At 45.5% G+C, this 24,333-nt stretch overlaps 1 protein-coding gene across 17 annotated transcripts in view; it reads right to left on the reverse strand.

Moving 5' to 3' along the window:
- The window catches only part of PLEKHA7 (pleckstrin homology domain containing A7), a 219,632-nt gene that overhangs the window by 115,298 nt on the left and 80,001 nt on the right, over positions 1–24,333 (reverse strand). The window contains exon 1 of one of the 17 annotated variants that reach the window (XM_035703790.2): positions 23,054–23,305. The exons of the other annotated variants lie outside the window; for them this stretch is intronic. Within the exon in view, the coding sequence (XP_035559683.1) occupies positions 23,054–23,136 (83 nt within the window). The 5' untranslated portion in view covers positions 23,137–23,305. Of the gene's footprint in view, positions 1–23,053; positions 23,306–24,333 lie in introns of those variants that run through there. 17 annotated transcript variants of the gene reach the window in all.

Consider the following 24,333-nt stretch of genomic DNA (forward strand, 5'->3'; position numbering starts at 1 on the left):
ATCCAGATGTTCATCTTCTCTCCCCCCGGACTACTGCAACAGCATCCTCAGTGGCCTCTGCTTCCAGACACTGCTCTCTCTAGTCCACTGTACTTATGGCCACCTAGCCAATATTCAAAAATCCAGAACTGTGCTAGTCACTTGGCTCTGGATGGACCTCTGACAGAACTTTCATGGAGAAAAATATAGCTTTACTGAAAAATATTTTTAAAGGCCTAACTGAAAGGAGAACTAGGAAATCCCAATGTTGTAAAAATATTTGACTCTTCCCTAAATCAATCTATAAATTCAGTGTGACACCAATCGAGGTCTCAGGGGTTTTTTATGAATCTTCACCAACCCATCTTAAATCTAAGTTAAAGAGCAAAAGGACAAGAATCACCAAGAACATTTCATCACCGTAGAAAGTTCTACTGGGCAGCGTTATTCTAGAGTAAACAATTTTTTTCAATGGGGTTTATTTTGGAGAAATGTGTTTGATATAGATAAATTTAGCACAAAAACAGGGAGGCAGAGAGAAAATATGTTAATAAAAGCACTGACAGGTGGCCTCTGACTGGAGGTGGAGAAAACTGGGTAGCTTTCTCTGCCAACCCCGTGTAGGAATCAAGCCAGGAAAAGGGGAGGCAAAGAAGAAAAGCAGATTGAGAAAGAGGTAATGATCTTTATCAAAGGCCTAATGGGTTTCCAGCACCATGCTTTGTGTTTTCCCTATGATTTCCATTTCATATTCATCATGAGCATGTAAGGTATATAGCATTATTTCTACTGAAGATTAGGAAAACCTTAAGAAAAGTAAGTGATGTGCCCAAAGGCAAAGACCTCTTGTGAGTGGTAGGGTGAGGACCCAAACCTAGCTCTCTGGGATTTCTCTTTCTACCACACTTGTGAGCTGTTCCAGGCCTGTTCTTAGCAATCCCAGGTATCAGTAGGGACATAGAGAGCCCAGATGCCAGAAGAGCACAGGAAAGTGCTTGCAGACTCATGGGACAACGTGAGGGGAGAGGCATCTAGTAGACATACTCCAATTCTCACTTCCCCTTTTACCTGGAAGGCACCTGGGCCTTACTTACAGAAAAACACATGTGCACACAATAAACGAGAAGGCCTCAGAGCCGGAGAAATCCAGGTCATGCTCCAAGGTGCCAACTTACTGTGTAATGGGTAAAGAACTCTCCAAATTTTAAGCCCCTTATGGGTTGTAAATCCCCAGTTATACTCTGACTGCCCAATAGAATATTCTGTCCTCAAACATACAGTTGGATCTCAATAAATTACACTTCACTGATCCATAACTCCTGTTAAAAAAAAATAAAAAATAAATAAAAAAAAAAAACCAAGCATATGTATGGTCCAGCTGGCCCTTAGCTGAGGTGGCAAGGACGGGGCTACAGTGAATTCCCCTTCTGTGCAGGCCTTATAACTTTTATGAGGTATTTTACTGAGTTACAAGAAGTAGACTCTGAAATGCTGGCATCAGCAATTATACTTGGATAAATTAAATGGAACAAACTACTTAAGGGCATAGACACCCCACTACATTTCTTCCTTTTACCAGTATTCAATTTGAGATGACTACCCATCACCACCACCACCATCCTCCCATGTTCTTTTCCTTGTTAAAAAAAAAAAAAAAAAAAAAAAGTTATGCACAAAATTATACACAACTTGGTGGTCTCTGGAGAGACAGAAGGTAAGTAAGAAACAAGAGGGTAAAAGGCAGGCAGCTTTCCAGGCAGAAGTGATTAGATTCTGACACCTGCTCGATGCAGGGAAGAACACCTGTGATACCTCGCTACCTCCACCGCCACCCCCCAAAAAAAATCTCTATTCTAGGACAAAAATTCTCAAACTAGTTCAAGTGATACAACATGTAGAAGTCATGATGTTCCTTTTGCATAGGGAAAACTCAAAAAAAACTAAAAAAAAAAAAAAAAAAAAAAAAGACAACTAAGGAAAAGAAATCACCTCTAAGTCCACTGACCAGATTCTAGTGAGGACAAATTAATATGACCCAAAAGTTTCAGAGATTTAGATGGGATTTATATACTATTCCTTAAATTCCACCACTAGCAATTTATTTGGATAAGTGTTGTCCTTTCTAGCTTTTCTTCTTTTTTGGTTTGATAACAACTTGAAACATAATTCACATGTCAAACAATTCATCCAGGGCAGCCCCGGTGGCTCAGCAGTTTAGCGCTGCCTTCGGCCAGGGACGTGATCCTGGAGACTCGGACCGAGTTCCACATCAGGCTTCCTGCATGGAACCTGCTTGTCCCTCTGCCTGTGTCTCTGCCTCTGTCTCTGTTTCTTGAATAAATAAATAAAATCTTTAAAAAAAAAAAAATTCATCCATTTATTTTTTTTTCAATTTTTTTTTCAATTCATCCATTTAAAGTGTACAATGCAATCGCTTTTATATAGCCAGAGTTGTGCAACCATAACCCCAATCAATTTCCGAATATTTTCCTCACCCTAAAAAGAAACTTCATACCCTTTAGCTGTCATTCCCCTTCCAGCTCTATTTTCTATCTCTATAGGTTTCTCTATTCTGTTCATAGAAATGGAATCATAACACTGTCATCTTTTTTAACTGGCTTGTTTCCTCTAGCATCATGTTTGCAAAGTTCATCCTTATTGCATGTACCTCACTTTTTCATTGCCAAATAATAAATATTCCATTATATGGATGTACCACATTTCATTTATCCACTATCAGCTGGTGGACATTTGGGTTATTTCCACTTAGGAGATATTATGAATAATGCTGCTTTGAACATTCATGTAGGAGTTTTCATGTGGACGTGGTTTTCATTTCTCTTAGATATGTACCTAGGAATGAAATTTGTGAATCATATGGTAACTCTATGTTTAGCCTTTTGAGGACCTGCAGACTGCTTTCCAACATGACTGCATAATACAGCTGTGTATTAGTGTTCCAATTCTTCCACGGTCTTACCAGCACTCTTTTTTAAAAGATTATTTATTTGTTTGTTTTAAAGACAGAAAGAAAGAGAGTGGGGGAGGGGCAGAGGGAGAGAGAGGAAAAGAATCTGAAGCGGATGCCCCGATAAGGCTCCATCCCACACCCCTGATATCATGACCTGAGCCAAAACCAATAGTCAGATAGATGCTCAACCAACTGAGCCACCAGGACGCCTCTTACCAGCACTTTTTAATTATCTTTTTAAGTGTGTGTGTGTATGAGAGAGAGAGAGAGAGAGAAGCTGTACCTCACAATGATTTTGATTTGCACTTCCTTGATGTTGAGCATCTTTTCACATGTTTATTGGCCATTTGTTTGAGTATCTCCTTTGGCCCAGCTTTTCTTTCAAGCTGCAATCACCTCCGGACAGGGGTACTGTTTGAATTCAAGTGTTACTTATTAGCTGAGCAATGGTAAGTAAGTCACTTTTACCAGCTTCAGGTTCCTTACCTGTATTACTACTCAGTACCTAACAGAAGTTGTGAGAACTGAGATGATGCACGTAAAGGACTTAGCACACAGCTGGGCACTTAGTAAAGGATCAGCAAGTGACATCAAGTATTATGAACAACAGACGTGATCATTAACACTTCACATTCCATTAACTCTTGGAAGCAGTTTTTCTCATAATGTGAGAGACTAACATCTAGGACAGAGAGCCTAGGAACAGGAGGCAAGAGGGGTTCAAAAGAGGGAGTAAAAAGGGAAAAGAAAACCATTACCAGTGGACCACTTTCAGATTCCTGTTTTAGGAGTCACTACCAAAGGCCCGCTTCGATCCTGTTTTCCCACCCTTCCCATAATGATATAACACCTAATGCATGGTACAAAACCCATTTCTGTTTAGAATAGCAAGTTTCCCGTTACTGCCATCGAGTCCTGACTGAATACAGGAAGGCAGGCTTAGTCATGGCTCTATCTCTCTATGGCCTTGCACACTGCAGGACAGTACATTAGGTGATCGATAACCAAAGTGAATCAAACAGGAGGAGTACATGAATAAATGGACAGAGAATGTGTTTGGGATATATGCTCAGCTAGGTGACTGAGGACTCCCTTCCCCAAAAGGTTCTAGAAAAGGCTGAGAAGCAGCACCTCAGACAGCAGCCAAGCTCCTCACTGCCCATCGACAGCCCACCACACAGCACAGATGTCTACACTGGAATATTTTTCAGCTCTTTACCACCAGCCCTCAGGGATTACAGATTCTAGAGAATGCTGCTTTCCTTTATTTATTTCTTGAAGTCATGAGGGAGAAGGTGAAAAGGCCTCCATTTATGCTTTTTGGGCATATAAATAGCTCACAGTGTAAAGAAAAGGGGAGTCAGTGGTTCCAAATTCAAAATAAAGACAGGCTGTTCTGACAAGGTCCAAATTACAGAGCGCTCCAGGCACAAACACAGAGAGACACTTTTCAGAGAAATTCTATTTTCCTATTCAATTCCAAAAGAGAGAGCCAAGCCAAGAAAACCCTCACAGCCTTCCACAAATTGATTTGGTTTCAGCAGCTGTTTGGGGCAGCACACATTCAGACAACAATCCGCCCCTTAGGCTTCTGTCCTGGCCATGTTTCCCTCTTTCAGACAGGAGAAGGACCACTGGCACTGGGTTCTCCAACATGGCGCAAAGACAGAGAAAGCCCCACATTCCTGCTGTACGGTTTTGCAAGTCACTATCTTCCCCCAATATCCTTCATGGCCCAAACTGCAGAACCCTCTCAAAGACCTGGAAGCTATCAGAGCATGACAGGTTTGGATTTTGCGGTCCATTTTGGGGGGCCCTCTTTACAGGCCTGCACTGCCATAGAACATTCTTTACTCCTCCACATTATCACTATTCAAGTCATCTGCAGAACTCCTTCACTCATGTCTCCTGATTCACTAAGCACAAACAACTGTTGAATGCCTGCTGTATACTCATCCATCAGGCCTACAGCTGCTCCAAACACCAGACTGATTGTTTGAGGGTCAACACTTCTAAATGCTTTGTTTCCTAAGTTGTTCATTATGGTATTATTTTAACAGTATAAAACAAACAAACAAAAACTGGTAATCACCCAACTATAGTACCATAAGGGAATGGCTAAACAAAATATGGTGTTTCTACTTGATAGAATACTGCCCGGCCATTAAAAGCAGGATTTATGAAGAATCTAAGCTTAGTAACTGTTTATGTTAAATGAAAACCAAGCAGGACCCACACACTGATACAAAATATAACCTCAACTATGTTTAAGAAATGTAAAGGATAAGTAAGAATAAAAATAGGCCAAAATGTTAATTCCAAGATTATGAACAATATCTTCTCAGTATACTTCTCTGAATACTCTTGCTCACTGTAGAAAATTTAGAAAATAAAAGCACAAAAAATAAAAATAAGTCATCTGTAACATGTCACCACTGTTACCAATTTGGTATTTTGCTGTCAGACTAAAAATTCACAAATACAGTTTACATATGCTGCTTGCAAAAATTTTTTAAATCTTTAAAATGGGAAGGAGGAAGAAATGCTCAGACATACGAATAAGTTAACTGGAAAAGTCAAAATCGTATGTACAAAATGACTAAAAGCATGTTCTGTAAAGACTTTCACTGCTTTGTGAAACTGTCAAATTTGTGCCGTGTTATGTATACCTTAATTAAAACAAACGAACTTTTCTCCCACCTCCCCCAAACATCTAGAAAAAATACAGTAAGGTGAAATGAATGCTTTTTTCCTCCTCTATCATCCAATTTTGGAAGTAGTTACACTACCTTAATGGCAAAAAAAATAATTTTAAATATTCTGTGTTTTCCTCAGTCACCATAATCTAAAGTATCTATTAGCAACTTTCCTTTAAAACAGTCAAGTCCCCTCCAGGCAGCCTTCTTTGCTGCAGAGCCCCAGAGAACAGCAGGACGGAGCCTTCAGGTGAATATCTGCAGGGAGGGCCTTGCAGGAACCCCCAGCCCCACTCCAAGCCTGTGAGCACTTCTCCAGAGGAGGGCAGGGAAGTAGAAACACATCCATACGTGATGGTACCTCAGTTAAGGCTGGGCAAGAAGGCCTTTGAAATGACTGGCAAGGGAGATTCCTTTGTTTCTTTTCCCCCTAACTGTCCCTGTATTTCGTCCCCTTGAACATTCTTCCCCAGTCTTCCCCAGGCTCCCACTCCCCCTCCTCTGGAATCTACTGTCATTAGTCTCACAACCCCACCTAAACCTAAAGTTTAAAAACACTTCATTTCAAAATGAAGTGTTTCATTTAACACTCTCCCCCCCCCCCCAAAAAAAAAATTGTGAGACAGGAATCCCTCCACTTTCTAGTTGAGGAAGATGAGGCTCTGGAAGGTGAAGGGCTCCAGGCGGTGGAACCCAGGTTTTCATCTCTAAAGGCTATGCCTCCCTTGACAGCAGATCTCTAGGTTCCAAAGTCAGGGACAGTTCTTCTCATCCAGGCTTTTGGCACAGCCTGAGAGGACGTGTCTGGGGAGGTGTTGGCTTAGCGGGCTGGATGCCACCCAGTGCGGGGGATAGCCCTAGAGGGCCAAACAGGTCATGTGACAAACAGCAGGTCCTTGAAGGCATCGGACTTGGGCTGGAGAGGAGGATCAGCTGCTGCGGTTCACAATAACCACCTGCACCGGAGTCAGGAACTACAGACCAGGAACAAGCCTAGTCAGGATTTACACACGGGAGGGGTTTAGATCTCAGCTCCCTCTCCTACTCCATGACCGCGAATAAGTTACTTAACTACTTTCCTTGTTTACAAAATAGAGATGGTTATAGCGCCCTCTTTGTAGAGATTTTAGGCAGATCAACTGTGGTATGTTCATTGTGGCAAACACTTCACATGCACTCACCAGACAGCAGCAAGTATAATACTAACAATTAATATCAGCAGTGATGATGGTATTAGAGCACATCACAGTGGGAGAAAATGTATAGCCAAGAGACAGCGTTCAAGGTTACTGAAGAAACAAAAGGACCTTCGGTTTCTCAATCTTTTTCCTCTTCACAAAGACACTGAAGCGCCTTCACGTTCGGTGCCTTTTCCTCTCAAGATGTCCTGCTATAAAGAATCAGTGAAAATCATGTCATGTACTGTGAGAATTCTGATGAATTTCCATCCATAAATTACTGAGCAGAAAGAGATGATTTCACAAGACCTACAAGGCAACATCTACAGTCAAAGAGAAGTCAGCCAGAGCCCCGTGGATATGGAGTGGGGCCTGCTCCCCACCACACCAGCCCAGGCGGCAGCGGGGAGCATGCGTGAGTACCTGCACCAAAAGCAGCAAACTCCGCCACCTTGACACCCCCACACGTTCCCCCTCTGGGCTCAGTTTCCTTGACTGCAAATAAGTGCTGAACTAGCTGAGCTTTGTTGTGCCCAGAACCCAGAGACCTTTAATCTCCAAGCTCATCTGCATGCATCTCTGCAGACGGGTGCAGGCTTCGCAGCCCGAAATCAAGGCTCATGTACCCATCACCATGCACTTCTCTGGGTGCTGGTGAGGAAAGAAAAGAAGATGGTGCTGGTTTTGAGATTTTCATAAAATATCTGTCAGCCCTTCAGAAATCTCACCATAAAAAAAAAAAAAAAAGAAATCTCACCATAAAAAGAAACTATCTCACAGAGCACAGATAATAAGCTAACAAATCTTGCAGAGACAATGACCCAAAAGAGGTATCACAATGGCCACCAAGAAAGAGAAGGTGAAATTTAAAGTGAAAACAGGGAAAAATTAACATGACGGGCAGAAAGAGGACAAGGGTCATATATACTTGGCCAAATACAAGTCTCAATTTGCTGTGCTGAGTTCTGCACTTCTGAATTTGAGAAAACCTTCAAGTGTTGGTAATTAGCCTTGGATCTTATCATCGCCACTTAATATAAGAGTACTGTTTTAAAAACACTAACACATTCAAGGTGTCACTTAATTCTCACAACAAACATTTCTTTCTATCATAATCAGATGAGGGAAGGGGCTTATAATAAGTTTAAGAGACTTGCCCAAGATCCCACAGCTAGGAAGTTCAGGGCTGGCTGGCAAACCATGGCCTGGTGTCCAAATTCAGTGGTCTTTCCAGGTTTATTTATGCCTTCCTTCTGCAAGCCAAAATGGAGAGGAGGAGACAGCCTATATCCAGCGTGATTTTCAGTTATGTGTGTAGCCCAGTACAGTAGCCAAGTTGGGGAGAAGCCAACAATGCATATTTTAAAAGTGAAGTCCCCAAACATAAATGTCGTAGGATGCTATTTGGGAACGTCCCTGACACACAGCTTCTACAGCTAAAGCAGTGGTCTCAACTGGGGTGATTTTGCCCCCAAGGGACATGTGGCAATGTCTAGAGACGTTTTTGATTATCATAACTGGGGGATGTTACCAGCATCCAAGGGTTGTAGAAGCAAGATGTTGCTGAACATTCTATAATGTATAGGATAGCCCCACAACAAAGAATAATCTGGTTCAACAGATGGATGGATGACACTCTCCATCTTAGCAAACGAGAGGAACAGAAAGATAAACTACACTTTCAAAGAATAAAGCTCTTCACACCTATTAGGAGGTATTAACATTCTGGACTTGGCTTCAGGTTCTTCCAAACTTAGCTCCAAACCTAATTCACTGTGTGATCCCAGGCAAGTCACTTGACCAATCTGTGTCATATTTCCCTTGTAAAACAAGGCAGGAGGTGGGAGAGGAATATTTTTTAACAAAATTATTCTCAAACATTTCTATACCGGATAATGGCCTGGGATTCCAGCTAATAGGCAAAATTCCTAGATTTCATTCCCAGAGAGTCTTCGTTTTTAACAAGCATCCCAGGGGAATCTCTTATAGTTAGTCAAGTACAGTTTGAATAGCATGAGAACTATTTTTAAAAATGAAATAAAATGCTCGTAGCTTTTTCTAAGCAGGATTTGTGAGTCTGAGAAATGAGGCCACCAGCATCCCAGGGGTTAATCTAGAGGCCTCCTTACCTGTAGGACAAGTATGGGGGCTCTCTCTCTCTGGAGCTCCAGCTTCTCTAAGGCCCAGAGCCTGGGAGAAGCCCTCCTCACCATAAGACAAGCTAAGGAGCAGCAGAAACTACAAGAACAGCCCCTCAATCTGAGAAGCTGTTCATGGAGCAAGCCCCAGCCTCACACACTCCAGAGAGAGTAGGGAAGATAATAGGACTTAGGGCAGCCAGACAAATACATTAGCAAACTAGGAGCATAACCATTCTCAAATCACGTAGAGGAACCCACAGGCAAATCCAAATGCAGTTAGAGAAAGGGCTCATTCACTCACAGCAATAATTCAGTCCCTTATGAACCCTTCTGGGAAGACACCTCTACAACATTCAAGAGGACATTGCCAGAAGTGAGGCCTTAGGGATCCCAGCCTACAAAAGGTTGAATGGTCACTGCAAGCACCTGCTACTTTGCCCTGTTTGTCCTCTAGACCTGAAATGAAAGCCAGACACTCACAGCCCTGTTCCCCATCCTTCCTTCCTGTGCCCATGCTCCACAAGTTTGAGAAAAGTGAATCCAGGCCCTGGCTAATGAACCAAATATAAACAGATTCATGCCCTGTTTGTACCTTTTTTTATCTTTAACCTTCGCTAAAGCATCCTCATCCTGTCCAGGTTCCCTACTTAATTACCAGGCAGAGCAGCACAGCCAGAGCACACCCTGGTAATAGAGATGCTAGGTGCATCCACGGGGACTTCTCAGCAAGCCAGTACCACACAGGAAAGGACTAACACAATCCTTTCATTTGTCATTTCACCATTTCTGCTTCCATAAAGGATTTGGAGCGACCCACTATGGTAGATATCACAAGGCTTCTCACACATGTCTTCTCAAAAAGGGAAATTGCTGATAGGACATGGCAGGCATATCTTACTCCTTATTCTAGGAAAGTCACTGGACATTAATAAATAACATAGAATCACCTGTGGAATGTTTTTAAAATGATGCCAAAGCCTCAACTCAGACCAAACACATCAGAATCTCTGGCACTGAGTCCCAGACATCAATATTTCTTAAAAGCTCCAAAGAGAATTCTAAAGTGCAGCCAGGGATGGCATCCACCAGGCTAAGGTCTCACAGTGGGGACACTGGGCTCCAACTTGCCAACCAAAAGTACCAGTGACGTTTAGCCCCAAAGTAGATTTGGGATAACAATAACAGGGGCCAGAAGAAAAAGCTTACCCTCTTCAAAGGAAAAAAAAAATGATCGGATACGGAAATTTTAAATGGGGACTGAAGAGCAGAGAAGCAGCTTCCTTACCAAGTGCATAAAACCACTGGGTTTTGCCTCCTAAATGTTTATTTCAATCAAGTGCTAGACCTGTATCAGGCACTGAAAGAAGAAACAGCAAAGTATGAAACCAGGCATCTTGTTTGTGAGCATAGACCTCCTGAGGAGGGAAAACTAGAAGCATGAAGCTGTTCATGTTAAGGCAGGATCCCCTGGTGCTGACTTGCAGGGGAGGGCAAGGAGCCGGAGAAGCTTAGCCAGCCTGGGCTTGGCCCCAGGGATGCTTTGGGCTTCGGGCTCCAGCCTCCTCTGGGCTTCCAGCCACGCTCAGATACTCCCACAGGTGCTGCAGGACTCAATTCCCAGTCTGTTTCCTGTATGATCTGGTCCACCCTGCTGGCCTATTGCCAGCCAGCTCTAAAATGTCTAAGCAAGGGACACAAGGGGCCTCTTACTGCCCGTGAAGTTGCAGCTATATTCATTTCCCTCCAAATTAACATCCTACTGCCCTGTAATAAAGCTGTCAGCTCCCAACAAAGGATGCTGGCTAAGAAAGGTGGCCAAGGCTGTTTGGGCAGAGGGCGCAGCAGCTACTTGATGCCAAGGGTGGGAGGCCCAGGGTAAGACCCTACCCCTCCACTGACAGTTGGCTTTCCCATCACCAGAATGCACTCAGATGCCCCCTCCCTGCCTGGCTGTCCGGCCTCACTGCAGTTACCACTTGGCCAATGCGCCTGGGACTGAAACATAATTAATCCCCGCTCTAGCCACATTTCTTTTTTCCCAGAGAATGAATCTGATAGACCTGCAGTGTCAATAAGGGAGCACTGCTCTGAATGCTAATTGCCCCCACAAGTTCTGCAGAGGGCACGGGAGAGGCCAGGAGGCTGGCCCTCACAGCGTGGGCACGCTCAGGTTTGGAAACCCTACCTGGCGTTATCGGCAGCAACTCGATGCAAGGGCCGCCCTCCCAGTCGAGACAGCAGTAGCCAGAGACCCTCGAGTTTCCTCCAGGGTAACATAAGGCTGGTGGGCAGAGCCACAGCGGTCAGGCGGTGGGGGAGACACGAGTGGGCAGCCTGCGGATGGTGCACAGCTCTGCTCTGCTCCGCTCCACTGAGGGGAGCCAGCAGAGGGTGACGATTTAAAATGCAGCGGTTGAGATTTAGGTTAGATTCACAGATGAACTTCCTGACAGAAAGGGAAGCACTGGAAAGGCTGACCCATTACTTAAGTTTCACTGGGAGCCACAAGAGGCTGATTGTACTGTCTGCCAGGAAGCAAGTGAGCCGCGGGGAGGCAGCCTTCTTTGCACAATGATCAAGGGTATGGACCTCACTGGGTTGACCACAGCCATCTAACATGCCATGACTTTCCTGCTTTTTAGTATGAGATAAATAGAACAGTCTGATAATCCTCACCAAAATGCACTTTGAAATGTACTTATTCTTCATTCTGGGAATTCCAGTTTGGAGAATCTAAGAAAGTGGATTAAAAAAAAAACCCTCAAATATTTTTATGTATTTTAGGGGAAATACGCATTTATGTATTGTGATGGACACAATCTAAATGCCCAACTATTGAATGGGGAATGATTAAGTAAATTATGGAACATATACATAATAGTACAGACTATTATGTAGCAAATAAAAATGTTTTTAAGGAATAGGTAATAATCTGGGAAATGCACGTGACATGATTTAATGTTAAGTGAATAAAACATTAAAGTGTGCATTTTACACACACACAAAAAAAGGTTATGTGCATTTTGAAAACGAATGGTGGGAAATACACCAGAATGTTAACAGTAATCGTCTCTGAGTGTGGAACTAAACGTTTTTATTTTCCCTACCGGTATTCTCCAGATATTATAAAATCAGCACATTACCTCAATAATCAGAAAATGTAGACATTAAAAAAAAAAAGTCTGTTCTCTGACATGCCTCCGCGCCATAAATCCACTTCATCTGCACGGCCATTATTCCCAGAAAGCAAAACGGTGACATTCAATCTTATACTTGGCAAGACAAACATATTCTCACTTCCAAAATGGCTCGGCGTACCCACTGCAGCCACCTGAAAACCACTCGTCACCATTTCCCACTGGAAAGGTCTTCCCCCCTCAAAGGGTCTTCCCCTCTCAAAGATTCATAGGGCTCTCCTTCTGTGGCCAGAGTCTCCCTTCGCATCCAATTACAACATGCCTAAGTGAGTCTGAAAGGCGAGGGGAAAAGGTGGACTCCTGCAAAGAACAGGGATTTATTGGATTAACCCTGAGAAGCCTTGAACTGCCAGATTCAGAGATGGCCACTATTTACTCAATGTCCACTAAATGCCAGGAACTGGACAGGATGCTTTCACATACTCTGCCAAGTACGAATCATTAGCCCTTGGTGGCACCTGGTGGCTTGGTCAGTTAAGCATTTACCTTTGGCTCAGGCCACGATCCCAGGAGCCAGGGATGAGCCCCGCATTGGGCTCCCTGCTCAGCAACAGTACGCGGCAGGGCTGGGAGTAAAAGCTAACCGCCCAACTCCAAGTCAGGAAAGGTTTCTTCCCCAGTCACCTCCAACATCAGCATATTTGCAGGAAACAAGATGCAGAGCACACTGCTTCCTTCTAGACTTATTCTCTCACCCTTGGCACCTGAGACAGGCCACCCACCATTTTTTGCCCACTTTCTGTCTCCACCACTGCTCATGGATACAAACATTCTAACCTCATGTGAACACCTCAGTGACCACCTACTCTGGTCAAATTCCCTAACCTGTCGCACGACCCTTAAGAATGACCCAGTACTGCAAGATGAGGCTCACTAACATGACCCTCTCTGGGGGTGTCTGAAACTCTGATGAGAATATTTGTGAAAATGAATATATTCATAAAGGACAATCTCCTACACACTCACATCTCTGAAGAAGGCAGGCCTATTGTCCCCTTCTGCAGATGGGAACAGGCTGACCTGCCCTAAGTCTAATAAGCAGCAGAGGTAGCACTAGAACTCTAGTCCTCTGATTTCTGGCCCAGTGATCTTTCTATCACAGAGGAGGATACTAAGAATTTGGGCTCTGAAACCTGAAGGCCTAAGATTCGAATCTCAGCCCTGCTACCTACAAACTGTGTCACCCTAGGCCCATTACTTAAATCCTAAGTCTCTGGGGCACCTGGGTGGCTCAGTTGTTAAGCATCCAATTCTTAATTTCAGCTCATGTCACCATCTCAGAGTCTCCACTGACATGGAGCCTGCTTAGAATTCTCTCTCTTGGAAAAAAAAAAAAAAAAAAAAAGAATTCTCTCTCTTCCTCTCCCTCTGCCCCCCCCCCAACCTAAGTCTCATTTCGCTCCATTGCAACATGAAGAAATTATAGTCTCCTCTTTGCACAGTTACTATGAGGATTAAATGGGATAATACATGTAAAAAGAGCTAATGGGTGTTCACAGACCCTGAAGGTATAGCACTTCCATCTTACCGCTCCACTACGCAAGGCCCAGAAACAGGGTTATCAGAGCCCACACCAGTTTAGATGGAACCAGCTTTCTGCTTTACAAGGCCTGGCCAATAGCCTGCACCTAGTTTTCAGATCTTACTGAAATAACTTTGAACATGCTTCTCTCTCTCCAAAAAGGCCCTTCTCTGCCCCACTTCATGACCTAATTCCAACCCTCCATCACTGGCACCTGAGTTCAGCTTATCCAGATAAGTCTTTCCTTATCTGCCCATATTGGCTTAGGTCCTATAGATTCCTGGATTTACAGTCCTATCAGAGGCTCACCACTATTATCCAAATCATCTGTGTACTTGCCTGCCCCCTCCACTAGACTGAGCCCCGCTTGAAGGCAGAGACTATGACTACATTCGTTCTTCAATCTTCAGTACCTATCTGTACGGGTTTCCTATTGCAACTCTAATAAATGACAGGAAATTTAGTGGCTTAAACTTAATGGCTTAAGAAATTTATGGTCTTATACTTCTGGAGGTCAGAAGTCCAAAATCAGCTTCATTGGGCAAAAACCAGTGTCAGCAGGCTACCAAGGGAGAATCCATCCATTGCCTTTTTCAGTTCCCAAAGGCTACCCACATTACTTGGTTCATGGCCGTGTATCACTCCAACCTGTTAAATCCATATTTCCTTCTTTCACTCTGACCTTCTTTTTTAAAAAATATATATATATTTTTTAGTTATTTACTCATGAGAGACACAGAGAGAGAGAGAGAGAGAGAGAGAGAGGCTGAGACACAGGCAGAGGGAGAAGCAGGCTCCATGCTGGGAGCCCAACACGGGACTTGATCCCGGGTCTCCAGGATCAGGCTTTGGGCTGAAGGCAGCGCTAAACCGCTGACCCACCCAGGCTGCCCATACTCTGACTCTCTTATAAGGACCCCTCTGATTACACTGGGCCAACCCAGAGAAACCAGAATCATCTTATTGCAGGATCCTTCACTTCATTATACCTGCAAAGTCCCTTTTACCATATAAGGTAACATATTCCCAGGTTCTGGGAATTAGAACATGGACATCTTAATTGGGGGGGTGGGAGGAATCATTCAGCCCACCCCACTATCACAGCACCTAGTACACAGCAAATGGGCAATAACTGCCTACTTCATGCAAGAGGCCATGTTCCATGTGAGAAGTAGAATCCTCTCAGCTGGTTGAGGAAAGTCCCAAAGCCTAAACATTTCCCCCACCCATGGTAGTGAAAATATCCTAAAGGGGCCCTCTCTCCATAATCTGCAACTCCAGATTTCTTCAGCTAACCTGGAAGCAGGCCATGCTTACATCTCCATACCTCCACTCTAGGTAAAAATCTACTAGTTAATGCTCTGAACTCTGAATGTATGGCTAGATGAACCATACTTACATCTCCATACCTCCACTCTAGGTAAAAATCTACTAGTTAATGCTCTGAACTCTGAATGTATGGCTGAATGTATGGCTAGATGGCTAGAAAAAGCATTTGGTAATTACCCTTCGCATAGACTGACAGGCACAGTCTATATCTTCCTGGAGCTCACAACCCACATGGCAGCATCACAATGTGAACAGAAGCCAAAAGGCAGATAGATAAGAGTTCTATCACTTAACAGCATGAATCAGATTCGATAAATACCACATATTATAAATACGGCACACTCTTTGAAATTCTATCAAAATCAAGCTTTAAATTAGCAGACTAACAGTAAGCAACCTAGCAACCCAACCACATGCATTTCTGCTTGAGCCTGGTACCTGAACAAGATGTTGGAACCCCTGAGAAGAGGAGCAGGCCGGGCCCAGGGTTCACTCACCTTACAAAATATGACAGGTGCTAGGAGCTGGCAATGGAAGAATCCCAAGCTGGGATCTGAATCCTAAATCTTTGATCTATCCTGTGTTACCTGGGTTTGTTAATCAACCTCTCTGAGCTTTCTCAACATCCGCACACTGAGCCCAAGTATAATGCTTACAGGTAGTATATTTCCATGAGGGGATGGTCTTCCCTTTTCCTACCCCTTAACTAATAAAGCTAGCAGGGCAAGATAACCCTCCAGGAGAGTGCAAATTGGTGTATATGCACGGTTTCCTTAATGTTCTCCACACATCACCCACACACCACCTCCATGATTCCTACCACTTCCCTGTCCAACCTGTACTTCCACTTTTTTCCTTTAAATAGACTACATAGACAATAATAGCTGCCAAATAATTTGATGCTCTAGCTATACTTCTCTTCAAATACACACGAGAAATTATATACCCATGTATAAAGGTATTAAAATTAAAAACACTCACCTCCTTGGGGGCACCTGGGTGATTCAGTCAGTTAAGTGTCTGCTTTCGCCTCAGGTCACAATTCTGGGATCAAGCCTTGTAGCAGGCTCCCTCTCAGCAGGGGGTCTGCTTCTCCCTCCACCTCTCCCCCTCCCCATGCTCACTCTCTGTCTCTCCAATAGGGAAATAAAATCTTTAAAAAAAATCTCACCCCTATATTATCCGATACGCTTTCACGGTTTGGGAAACTGATGGAAAAACTAAACATTATTACACTATTGATACTAAGAGTGTTTATCAACTAAACACTATTATATGTGCTCAGGTGATTTCCCTTCTGAGACTCAGTTTCTCCAAAACAAGAAACTAAAGAGAATGGACTAGACTACCTTTCCATTTCCTTCTAGTTCCAAGATTCTGAGAGTTATTATCAAATGGTCTGAATAAGCAAAAGAATCTGGGCAGGGATCTTTTTGAAAAGGTAATGAATACCATCCAATATAATTAGAATTATCTGTCTTAAAATCTGAGAGAAGAAAAGGATGAAAGACTGTGCATCTCCTTCATGGGACTTTTTACATCAGTTCTTCATGAGAGAGGGCACTTGGTCTTGTAATCTCAGCTTTGGTGGTTATTAGTTTTATCACCTTAGGCAAGCCATTTCACCTTGTAGTTTCTACGGTTGTAAAATGGGTAATACCTCCTCCACGAGGCTGTTTGGGGATTAAGTGTGAGTAACGTCTGAGTACCTGGAACAAAGCTGGAGTTATCACTGTTTGCTATTACTATTAGGCCTGGACTACCTGGTTTGGTGTACATCTGCCTCTCTACTGAATTATAAGCCCTCTGAAGGCAGGAACACCCTGTTCATCTTCCTCTCCCCCACAGTGCCCAGCAGCGTTTCACACAAAAGAACTTGACTTGAATATGTAAGGAAACCACTCTTACAGACAGAGTTCCTGCTCCAAGACAGGAAACTGAATATTCCCAGAGCTGTACAGATAACAAGCAAAACTTCCCTGATAAAAACAAATGTTCCCTCTTCAAAAAAAAAAAAAAAAAAAGAAGAAATTGAGAAATCCACTGAAATGTAAACAGTGCTGTCTTCAGTGCTTGAATCATCATTCCCACCCCCTTCTTCAATCTTCCTTTGTAATATTCTAAATATTCCAAAATATATACATAATAGGAAAAAACTTTAAATTCTTACAAGGATAAATGAGACTGTGTCCCTTGGAGTCGGGGGGGGGGGGGTCCCAGTATCCGACATTACATATCTAGTATCTAGCTATCTGACCTCAGGCAAGTCACTCTACTTTCCTAATGACAATAACAATACCTCCTCTGACAACATCACCATGCTGCTGTGGGAACCAGGACACCCAGGTCAGGTCCATGCCACGAAAACCCTACCTCTGCCAACCAGAGCTCTAAAACCTCCTGAGCATGCCTGGAACCCTTATCAGTTGGTTTTTCACTTTTCACTCCTCACCAGATCTTTATTCCTTTATTTGTGTCATACCCTCATAAATGTTATTCTTGTCATAAAAAGAGAATAACCCACAAAGCTGGAGCCTTTTCCTTATCCTATAAATGTGCTACAAAAGTAATGAGGATGAATCTTGAGGCTGTGATAAGTCTCTGTTAATGAGTACCACCCATGCTGGGAACACCACCAGCCGTGAGCCCCTATTTTCAGAGGGTGTTTCTTTCTTCCTTTCTTTTTTTTTTCCTAACACATTTAAAACTTGAGACTTTACTCACTGGCAGATACAGTTTGGAGCAGAGGGAAGGAGGCAAAACAGCTAACTAGAACCAACAGAAAGGATGGGAACTTGAAAACTTGGAGCCTAATAGTTGGCTCTAAACCAAACATTTCCCTTGCCTAAAGTCAAAGCAAACTAGCAATCCCTCGGGGTGCCTGGGATCGATTCAGGTCATGATCTCAGGGTCCTGGGATCAAGCCCCACATCAGGCTCCCTGCTCAGCGGTGAGTCTGCTTCTGCCTCTTCCTCTCCCTTTGTGATCTCTCTTATTCTCACTCTCTCTCTAATAAATAAATACAATCTTTTAAAAACAAAAAATAAAATTAAATAAAATAAAAAATAAAAATTAAATAAAAAATTAAAAAAACCAACAATCCCTTTCCTTCTTTTTCCACATTCAGTTTGTTTTTATTACACTCAAATCAGGAGATAAAACTATAACACTGTGCGCATCTAAGTGTCAGCCAGCATTGAGGCATGCTAATGTACAATCCCCTTAATACACCTTGCATTACCACCCTAATGTCAACACTGGTCCACTAGCAACCTCATTCTTTTTTTTTTTTTTTAATATTTTATTTATTCCTGAGAGAGAGAGAGAGGCAGAGACACATGCAGAGGGAGAAGCAGGCTCCATGCAGTGAGCCCAATGCGGAACTCGATCCCAGGTCCCCAGGATCAGGCCCTGGGCTGAAGGTGGCACTAAACCGCTGAGCCACCAGGGCTGCCCTAGCAACCTCATTCTTAAAAGGGACCATTAGGTGAGTGAGCACAAGAGGGCTATCATCCCACACAATGACATTTAAAAGTCACAGCCAAGAAAGCGCTGTGTCTCTAAGCCCCATACAGCCTATGGATGAGGAGCAGAGAAGAAAGGACACCAAAAAAACAAACTGACCAAAAAGGACCTCTTTTATACTCATTTTGCAAACACATCAAGAATTAGCCTAGGATGTTAGAATAGATCAATGGGGAAAAAGCAATGTGCAAACATTTGCTGAAACTTTGGTTATTCCTTACTGTGGAAGATAAGTCTTCAGATGTATGACTTCCAGAGGGGGGTGGGTTAGCCAATGATAATTACAATTCCTAACAGCTCAACTTCTTCATCAACTTCCTAATTGACAGGCAGCCCAGGTGGCTCAGGGATTTAGCACCACCTTCAGCCCAGGGCCTGATCCTGAAGACCCAGGATCCAGTCCTGTGTTGGGCTCCCTGCAAGGAGCCTGCTTTCCCCCTGCCTGTGTCTCTCATGAATAAATAAATAAAATATATTTTTTTAAATTCCTAATTGAAAACTGCATCATATATTATTGCAAAAATTAAATAACACATGAAAGCACTTAGAACAGTGTCTGATACACAGTAAATTACCATTTGCACGCCACATCACAGTTTAACATACATGATCCCATTTGATCATAAGAACTATGAGAGGCAGGTTTTATTATTCTCATAGGACATTGGCTCAAAGAGATAATGTGTCTAGAGTTACACAGCTAAAAGTGCCAGGTATCTGGTTGCTCTTTGGACTAACATTCCATTAATCATGGCTAGACCAGAGATGGTATAGCAAGAGTTTCAGCATGCCTTTCTAGTTCAACTGTGCTATGTGCCTATAGTCAGGAATTCACAGGTCTCCAAAGCCTCCTTGAATGATCTGAAGCCAGAAAAGAGGTTTGATGTGAAGGTCAGAAGAAACTCTTCCAGGGCAGTTCTCACATCTGACACTAGGTAGGAGCCCAGGTATGAATGGTCTCTGGAGTTAGCAAAAAAACAATGGCATTTCTGACATTCACATTTTCTATAAAAAACTCTCCCAGCTGTTGCTCCAAGGATCCTCCAGTTATCTTTAATTAATAAAAAATAATAGCTACCAATTAACAAGCACTATATTAAACCTTTTACAAACATCTCATAATCCTCACAATTATCCTTGGGGGGCAAGGAGTATTGAACAGAGGTATCCTTACCTCTCTTTAACAGGCAAGGAAACCAAACACCATCTGCCTCAATTAACCCTCATTTTCTTTCCCCTTGCTCCTGGATACCCACAGGGCCTAGGCCTAAAATACTGGCCTCTTTTCTCTTCAGAGACAGTAAAAAACCTAGGGAGGAATTTTGTGTTTTTGCAAACCAAGACCACAAAGGCTGCCAGGGTCTTTATTGTGTCTTTTGTCTTGATATTATCAGATTCAGAACAAACCTTCAGGGCACCTCTCTCTTAGCCTGGGTACTCTATCCTGCTGTCCATCCCAGGAAAAGGCTCCCTGCTACAGCTGGTGTTGAGGAACACAGTCACAGCCACCATCAACCCTAGTGCCTCCCTTAAGAGGGAAAGAAGACGACAAACCTAGGAGCTGGCATATATAAACAGACTGGTCCTTTTCCCAGGTCGCAGGGGCAGTCAGATCCCAGGACAGAGGCCTCTGCTGCTGCTGGACTCACCTCAGCCTGTGTCCAGCACAGACAGCAGGAATAGGACACATGTGTGTGTGGCGGGGGGAGTCCAAACCAACCCTGCTCAGTCCTCTGACCCTGTCTGCTAACCCCACAATCCCAGAGCCTTTCTGATAATTGCCTCACTTTCCTCACAACCCCTTGACCTCCTACTTGCCTCACAACACTCCCAGGGACGCTACTACCCACCTACTCTTTATAGCCTCACCTTGAGTAGTTTCCCCAGGGAGTGGCCAGGCCATTATCAATGAATATTCAGCCACAACCAATCGGCCAGGAGGTGAGCAGACATTAGAAGGCAGCCATGGGCACACTTCCCATAATAGAAAAAACTTGCTCCTAATCAGGGCTATCTCCAAATCCTCAACTTGCAGAGTGCCAGCAGATCAGCAACAGGGCCCTGCTGGAGAAGGTGGAAGTCTGAAAGCCTGCCACCGGGTATACATAACCACCCTCCCTAGGTGGGAAGACAGGTGGCATGGACTCCCCAGTAACCCGGGTACCAGGGTCAGCTGCCTCCCTAAAGCCAAGCCCTGTCACTCATTTCCTCCCTGGAAGGCTGGAGTGAGATGGGAACTATGTGTCCCTGGGCAGCCATCAGAACAGTCCAGCCCCGGTGGCACCTGGGTGGCTCAGTGGTTGACCGTCTGCCTTTGGCTCAGGTCGTGATCCTGGAGTGCTGGGATCGAGTCCCACATCAGGCTCCCTGCAGGGAGCCTGCTTCTCCCTCTGCCTGTGTCTCTGCCTCTCTCTGTGTCTCTCTCATGACAAATAAGTAAAATCTTTAGAAAAAAAAAAAAAAGAAGAAGAAGAAGGAAGAAAGAAGAAAGAAGAAGAATCCAGCCCTGGAGATCAGAACCACAAGGAAGGTGAATCCAGCAAGCCAAGTCACTGAAGCAGGGAACAGAAAATTGAGGAGAGGAATGTGGGGTACTCCGGCAGCCTGTCTCAGAGAACCTCTGACACAATGCACAGCCTACAATCAGAGCTAAGATCTCCTTCCCTGCACTCCATGCCCCCAATAAACCCACTCCCTTTACTCACTTTTCAACCCCCTAAGCCCATCCCCCTCCCTACACCTAGCCCCAGAAAGCCCAGCCCCTCTTACACTCCTAAGAGCATCAACTGCCAAGATATGCTTATCTTCTCATCACACTAACTACAGATCCATCAACCCCTCAGTTTATAAGGCTAAGTACTCCAGCCTCAGCTGACAAGAAAAAAAACGGTTTCCCAGGTCTTTAAAGCACAATGCTGCCAGGAGGGCTGAGTTTGGCAACTCTCCATAGGCCCCAGATGGGGCAAAATCTCTTCAGGCTTGCCTCCAACCAGCCCCCTCCAACCTACCTCCCCCAAAGCCAAGCCCCATCCACAGCCCTTGATTTAAGCCTGGGCTCTTCCATTCCCACTCAGTAGGGGCCCACCCGAAATACCTTGCGAGACTAACCAGTCTTAGAATCCACCTTTCCCTAGCCAAGGAGGAGAGAAACTGAAACCCTCTTGAGAGAGGAACCACATCCCGCCCTCAGCTCTTCCCCACCTTGACCTCCTCCTTCCAGTAGGCACGGAGGGCACTGGGAGAGACAGGTCAGGTGACCACCGGGTGGACCCTCTTGCCTCCATCCATAGTCCTACAGATCAGGGGCCTGAAAAGACACCCAGAGGCACTTGTTGAGCAAGTGCAGATTTTCAGGTACTAGGGCTGGGGTAAGGCAGGCCTTTCCAGAAAACTTCAGGTGGTCAGCAGAGGACCCATGTCTCACACACCTAGCCTGGAAGCTTCATCAGGAAGCTGCCCTGGGACAAGGGGTGGGCGTGTGGTTGGTTTCAGAAAGCAAAGGAGGAAAGGTAGAGGCTGGTTCCAAAGTAGGAAGGGGGGAAAAAAAAAAAAAACAGCTGCTCCCTCTCTGCTCTAGAAGGGTGATGGTGCTGTCCCACTGGCAGGGAAGGGGATCCCTTCCTCCCAAGTGTAGATCACTGGGGAAATACCAGCATCCTTCTCTGCAAACTGGCTGCAATTCCTTGGGCTTAAACCTCAGTGCCAATGCCAAAAAAGGGAAAGAAAAACCTGCAACCCACCAAATCTCATTTCCAGCATAGACACATTAATAATTAACTTGCCTACCCGGGAGCTTGCCGGCGTTGCCATAAAAGATGAGTAATGGCACCGGAGCCCCGGCCCCAAGCCCGCAAGCTTCTGGGCTCGGGGCTGGGACGGGCGCCTGGAACAAAGCCTCCGCATTCCTCTGGGAAGGTGTGTCTGAAACCAGACCTGTCAAACGCTGAGGAGCTGACCCCTTGCCTCCCCCTTAGCTGGCTCCCAGCAACGGGAGTTGGGGGGGGGGGGGCGGTTAGAAAGGAGGAGGAAAAAATCGCCTCTGCCCACTCCCCCCTCCCGCACCCCCGACCGATGGGTGCCCCCAACCACCGCCGATTTCTGGAAGCCAGGAAGCCGAGCTCTCTGCTGAGGGCTAATCATCCTGTTACCATGAACGGAGGCTGTACTTGGAGACCCAATTCTCAAAACAAGGCAGCTCCCTCGATGCCCTTCCCGATGAGTAACCCCCAGCCGGGTGCCCGCCCCAGAAATTCTCTCCCCGAAACTCCCGCGGCGAGCTGCAGCTCCCACGCGGAGGGCCGGCCGGGACGAACCCGCTCTCATCACGCCAGCAGCGCCCAGGCACGGAAGCACCCCCCAAGCACCCCCCATGCACCCCCCATGCAGCCCCCACGCACCCCCCCATGCAGCCCCCATGCACTCCCATGCAGCCCCCATGCACCCCCCGCGCAGCCCCCCGCGCCCTGCCGGCCCCACAGCCCGCAGCCCCCCGAAAGTTGTGGCGCGCGGACACACCTGCAGGCCCCCCGCGTTGGTCCCCGCCAGCCCCCCAGGGCGGCGGGGGGTGCGTCCCCGGGCGGGCAGCGCCCCCGCTCCATGCGCCCGCTCCTCCAGCCGGGGCCGGCCACCGGTCAGCAGCGCATCGCGCGCCCTCCTCGTCCTCGCCTGGGCCTTCCCCGAGCGCCCAAACCCACTTGACATCAGCGCGGATCCAGGCACGTGGCGCAGCGCCAGACGGCGGACCCCGGCGGTCCCGAGCGCGCCCCGAGTGCCGCTGCGCCGCCAGGACCGCGCGTCCGAGCGCAGCACATCCCCTCCTTGCAGAGGATGCTGCAAGCGCGAGCGGGGAGGGAGACGGAGGCGGGGGAGGGAAAGCGGCGGAGGGGCAGGACCTGCCGCCTAACAGCGGCGCTGCTCTGGCGCCCAGCCAGCCCCCAGCAGACCTCACAGCCGCTGCTGCAAGTGCCCATCGACTGTGAAGACCAGGCTGCAGGTGACCCGAGTTGCTGTTTCCTCCCCGCCAAGGAGAGCCCTGACCTTGAAGTATCTTCCCCAGAATGACTCAAGGAGGCTTCTCTCCAACCACCCCTACCTAAATTGCTGGGACTGATTCTGACAAGCCAGGAATGAATGCTCGGTTGGATTAGGTTACTGACCCCATCATCCGGAGGCTTCTATAGGGAACCCAGCAAAGCAATCCATACCCTCTGGCTTGTCTCTATACTAGCAGCCTAACAAGGAGTCTCCTTTTTCTCTTCAAGTCTCAATGCCCTTGGCCATAAGGGACAGTTCTGATTCTGCAGGCAATCAGAAGCAGCACCGCCCAGCAACCACACACACTTCCACTTCACACATTAGCATCCATCCAAATAATCAAACATTCAAGCATTTACTAATGCTTGGGCCAGGAGCAACAGAACATAAACAACATTCAACAGTCACAGAACATATAGCCCAGTCAGGGAGAGAGATATTAAGTACAGCGCAAATTATAATTGTGACAAGGGTATTAAAGGTAAGAGGTGCTATGGGAATGCACACAGGGACCCTAAACTATCTTGGCAGTCAAGAAAGACTTCCCTGAGGAAGTGGCATTTGAGACACTGAGGCATGAAGAGAAGTTAGAAGTTATGGAAGGGGAAGAAGGAAAGTTCAGGCAAAAACCTTGGTTATCAAAGTGCAAGTTCACTCTAGTCACAGGTGGAGATGTTCAAGCAGAAGTGAACTGCCATGCTGGAAACACCTGGATCTTCGCCCAGGAGGGGTATGGGGCAGCTCATAGGCTCTGGAAGAAA

The sequence above is a fragment of the Canis lupus genome, chromosome 21 (genome assembly GCF_003254725.2).
Source record: "Canis lupus dingo isolate Sandy chromosome 21, ASM325472v2, whole genome shotgun sequence".
Classification (NCBI taxonomy): Eukaryota; Metazoa; Chordata; class Mammalia; order Carnivora; family Canidae; genus Canis; species Canis lupus.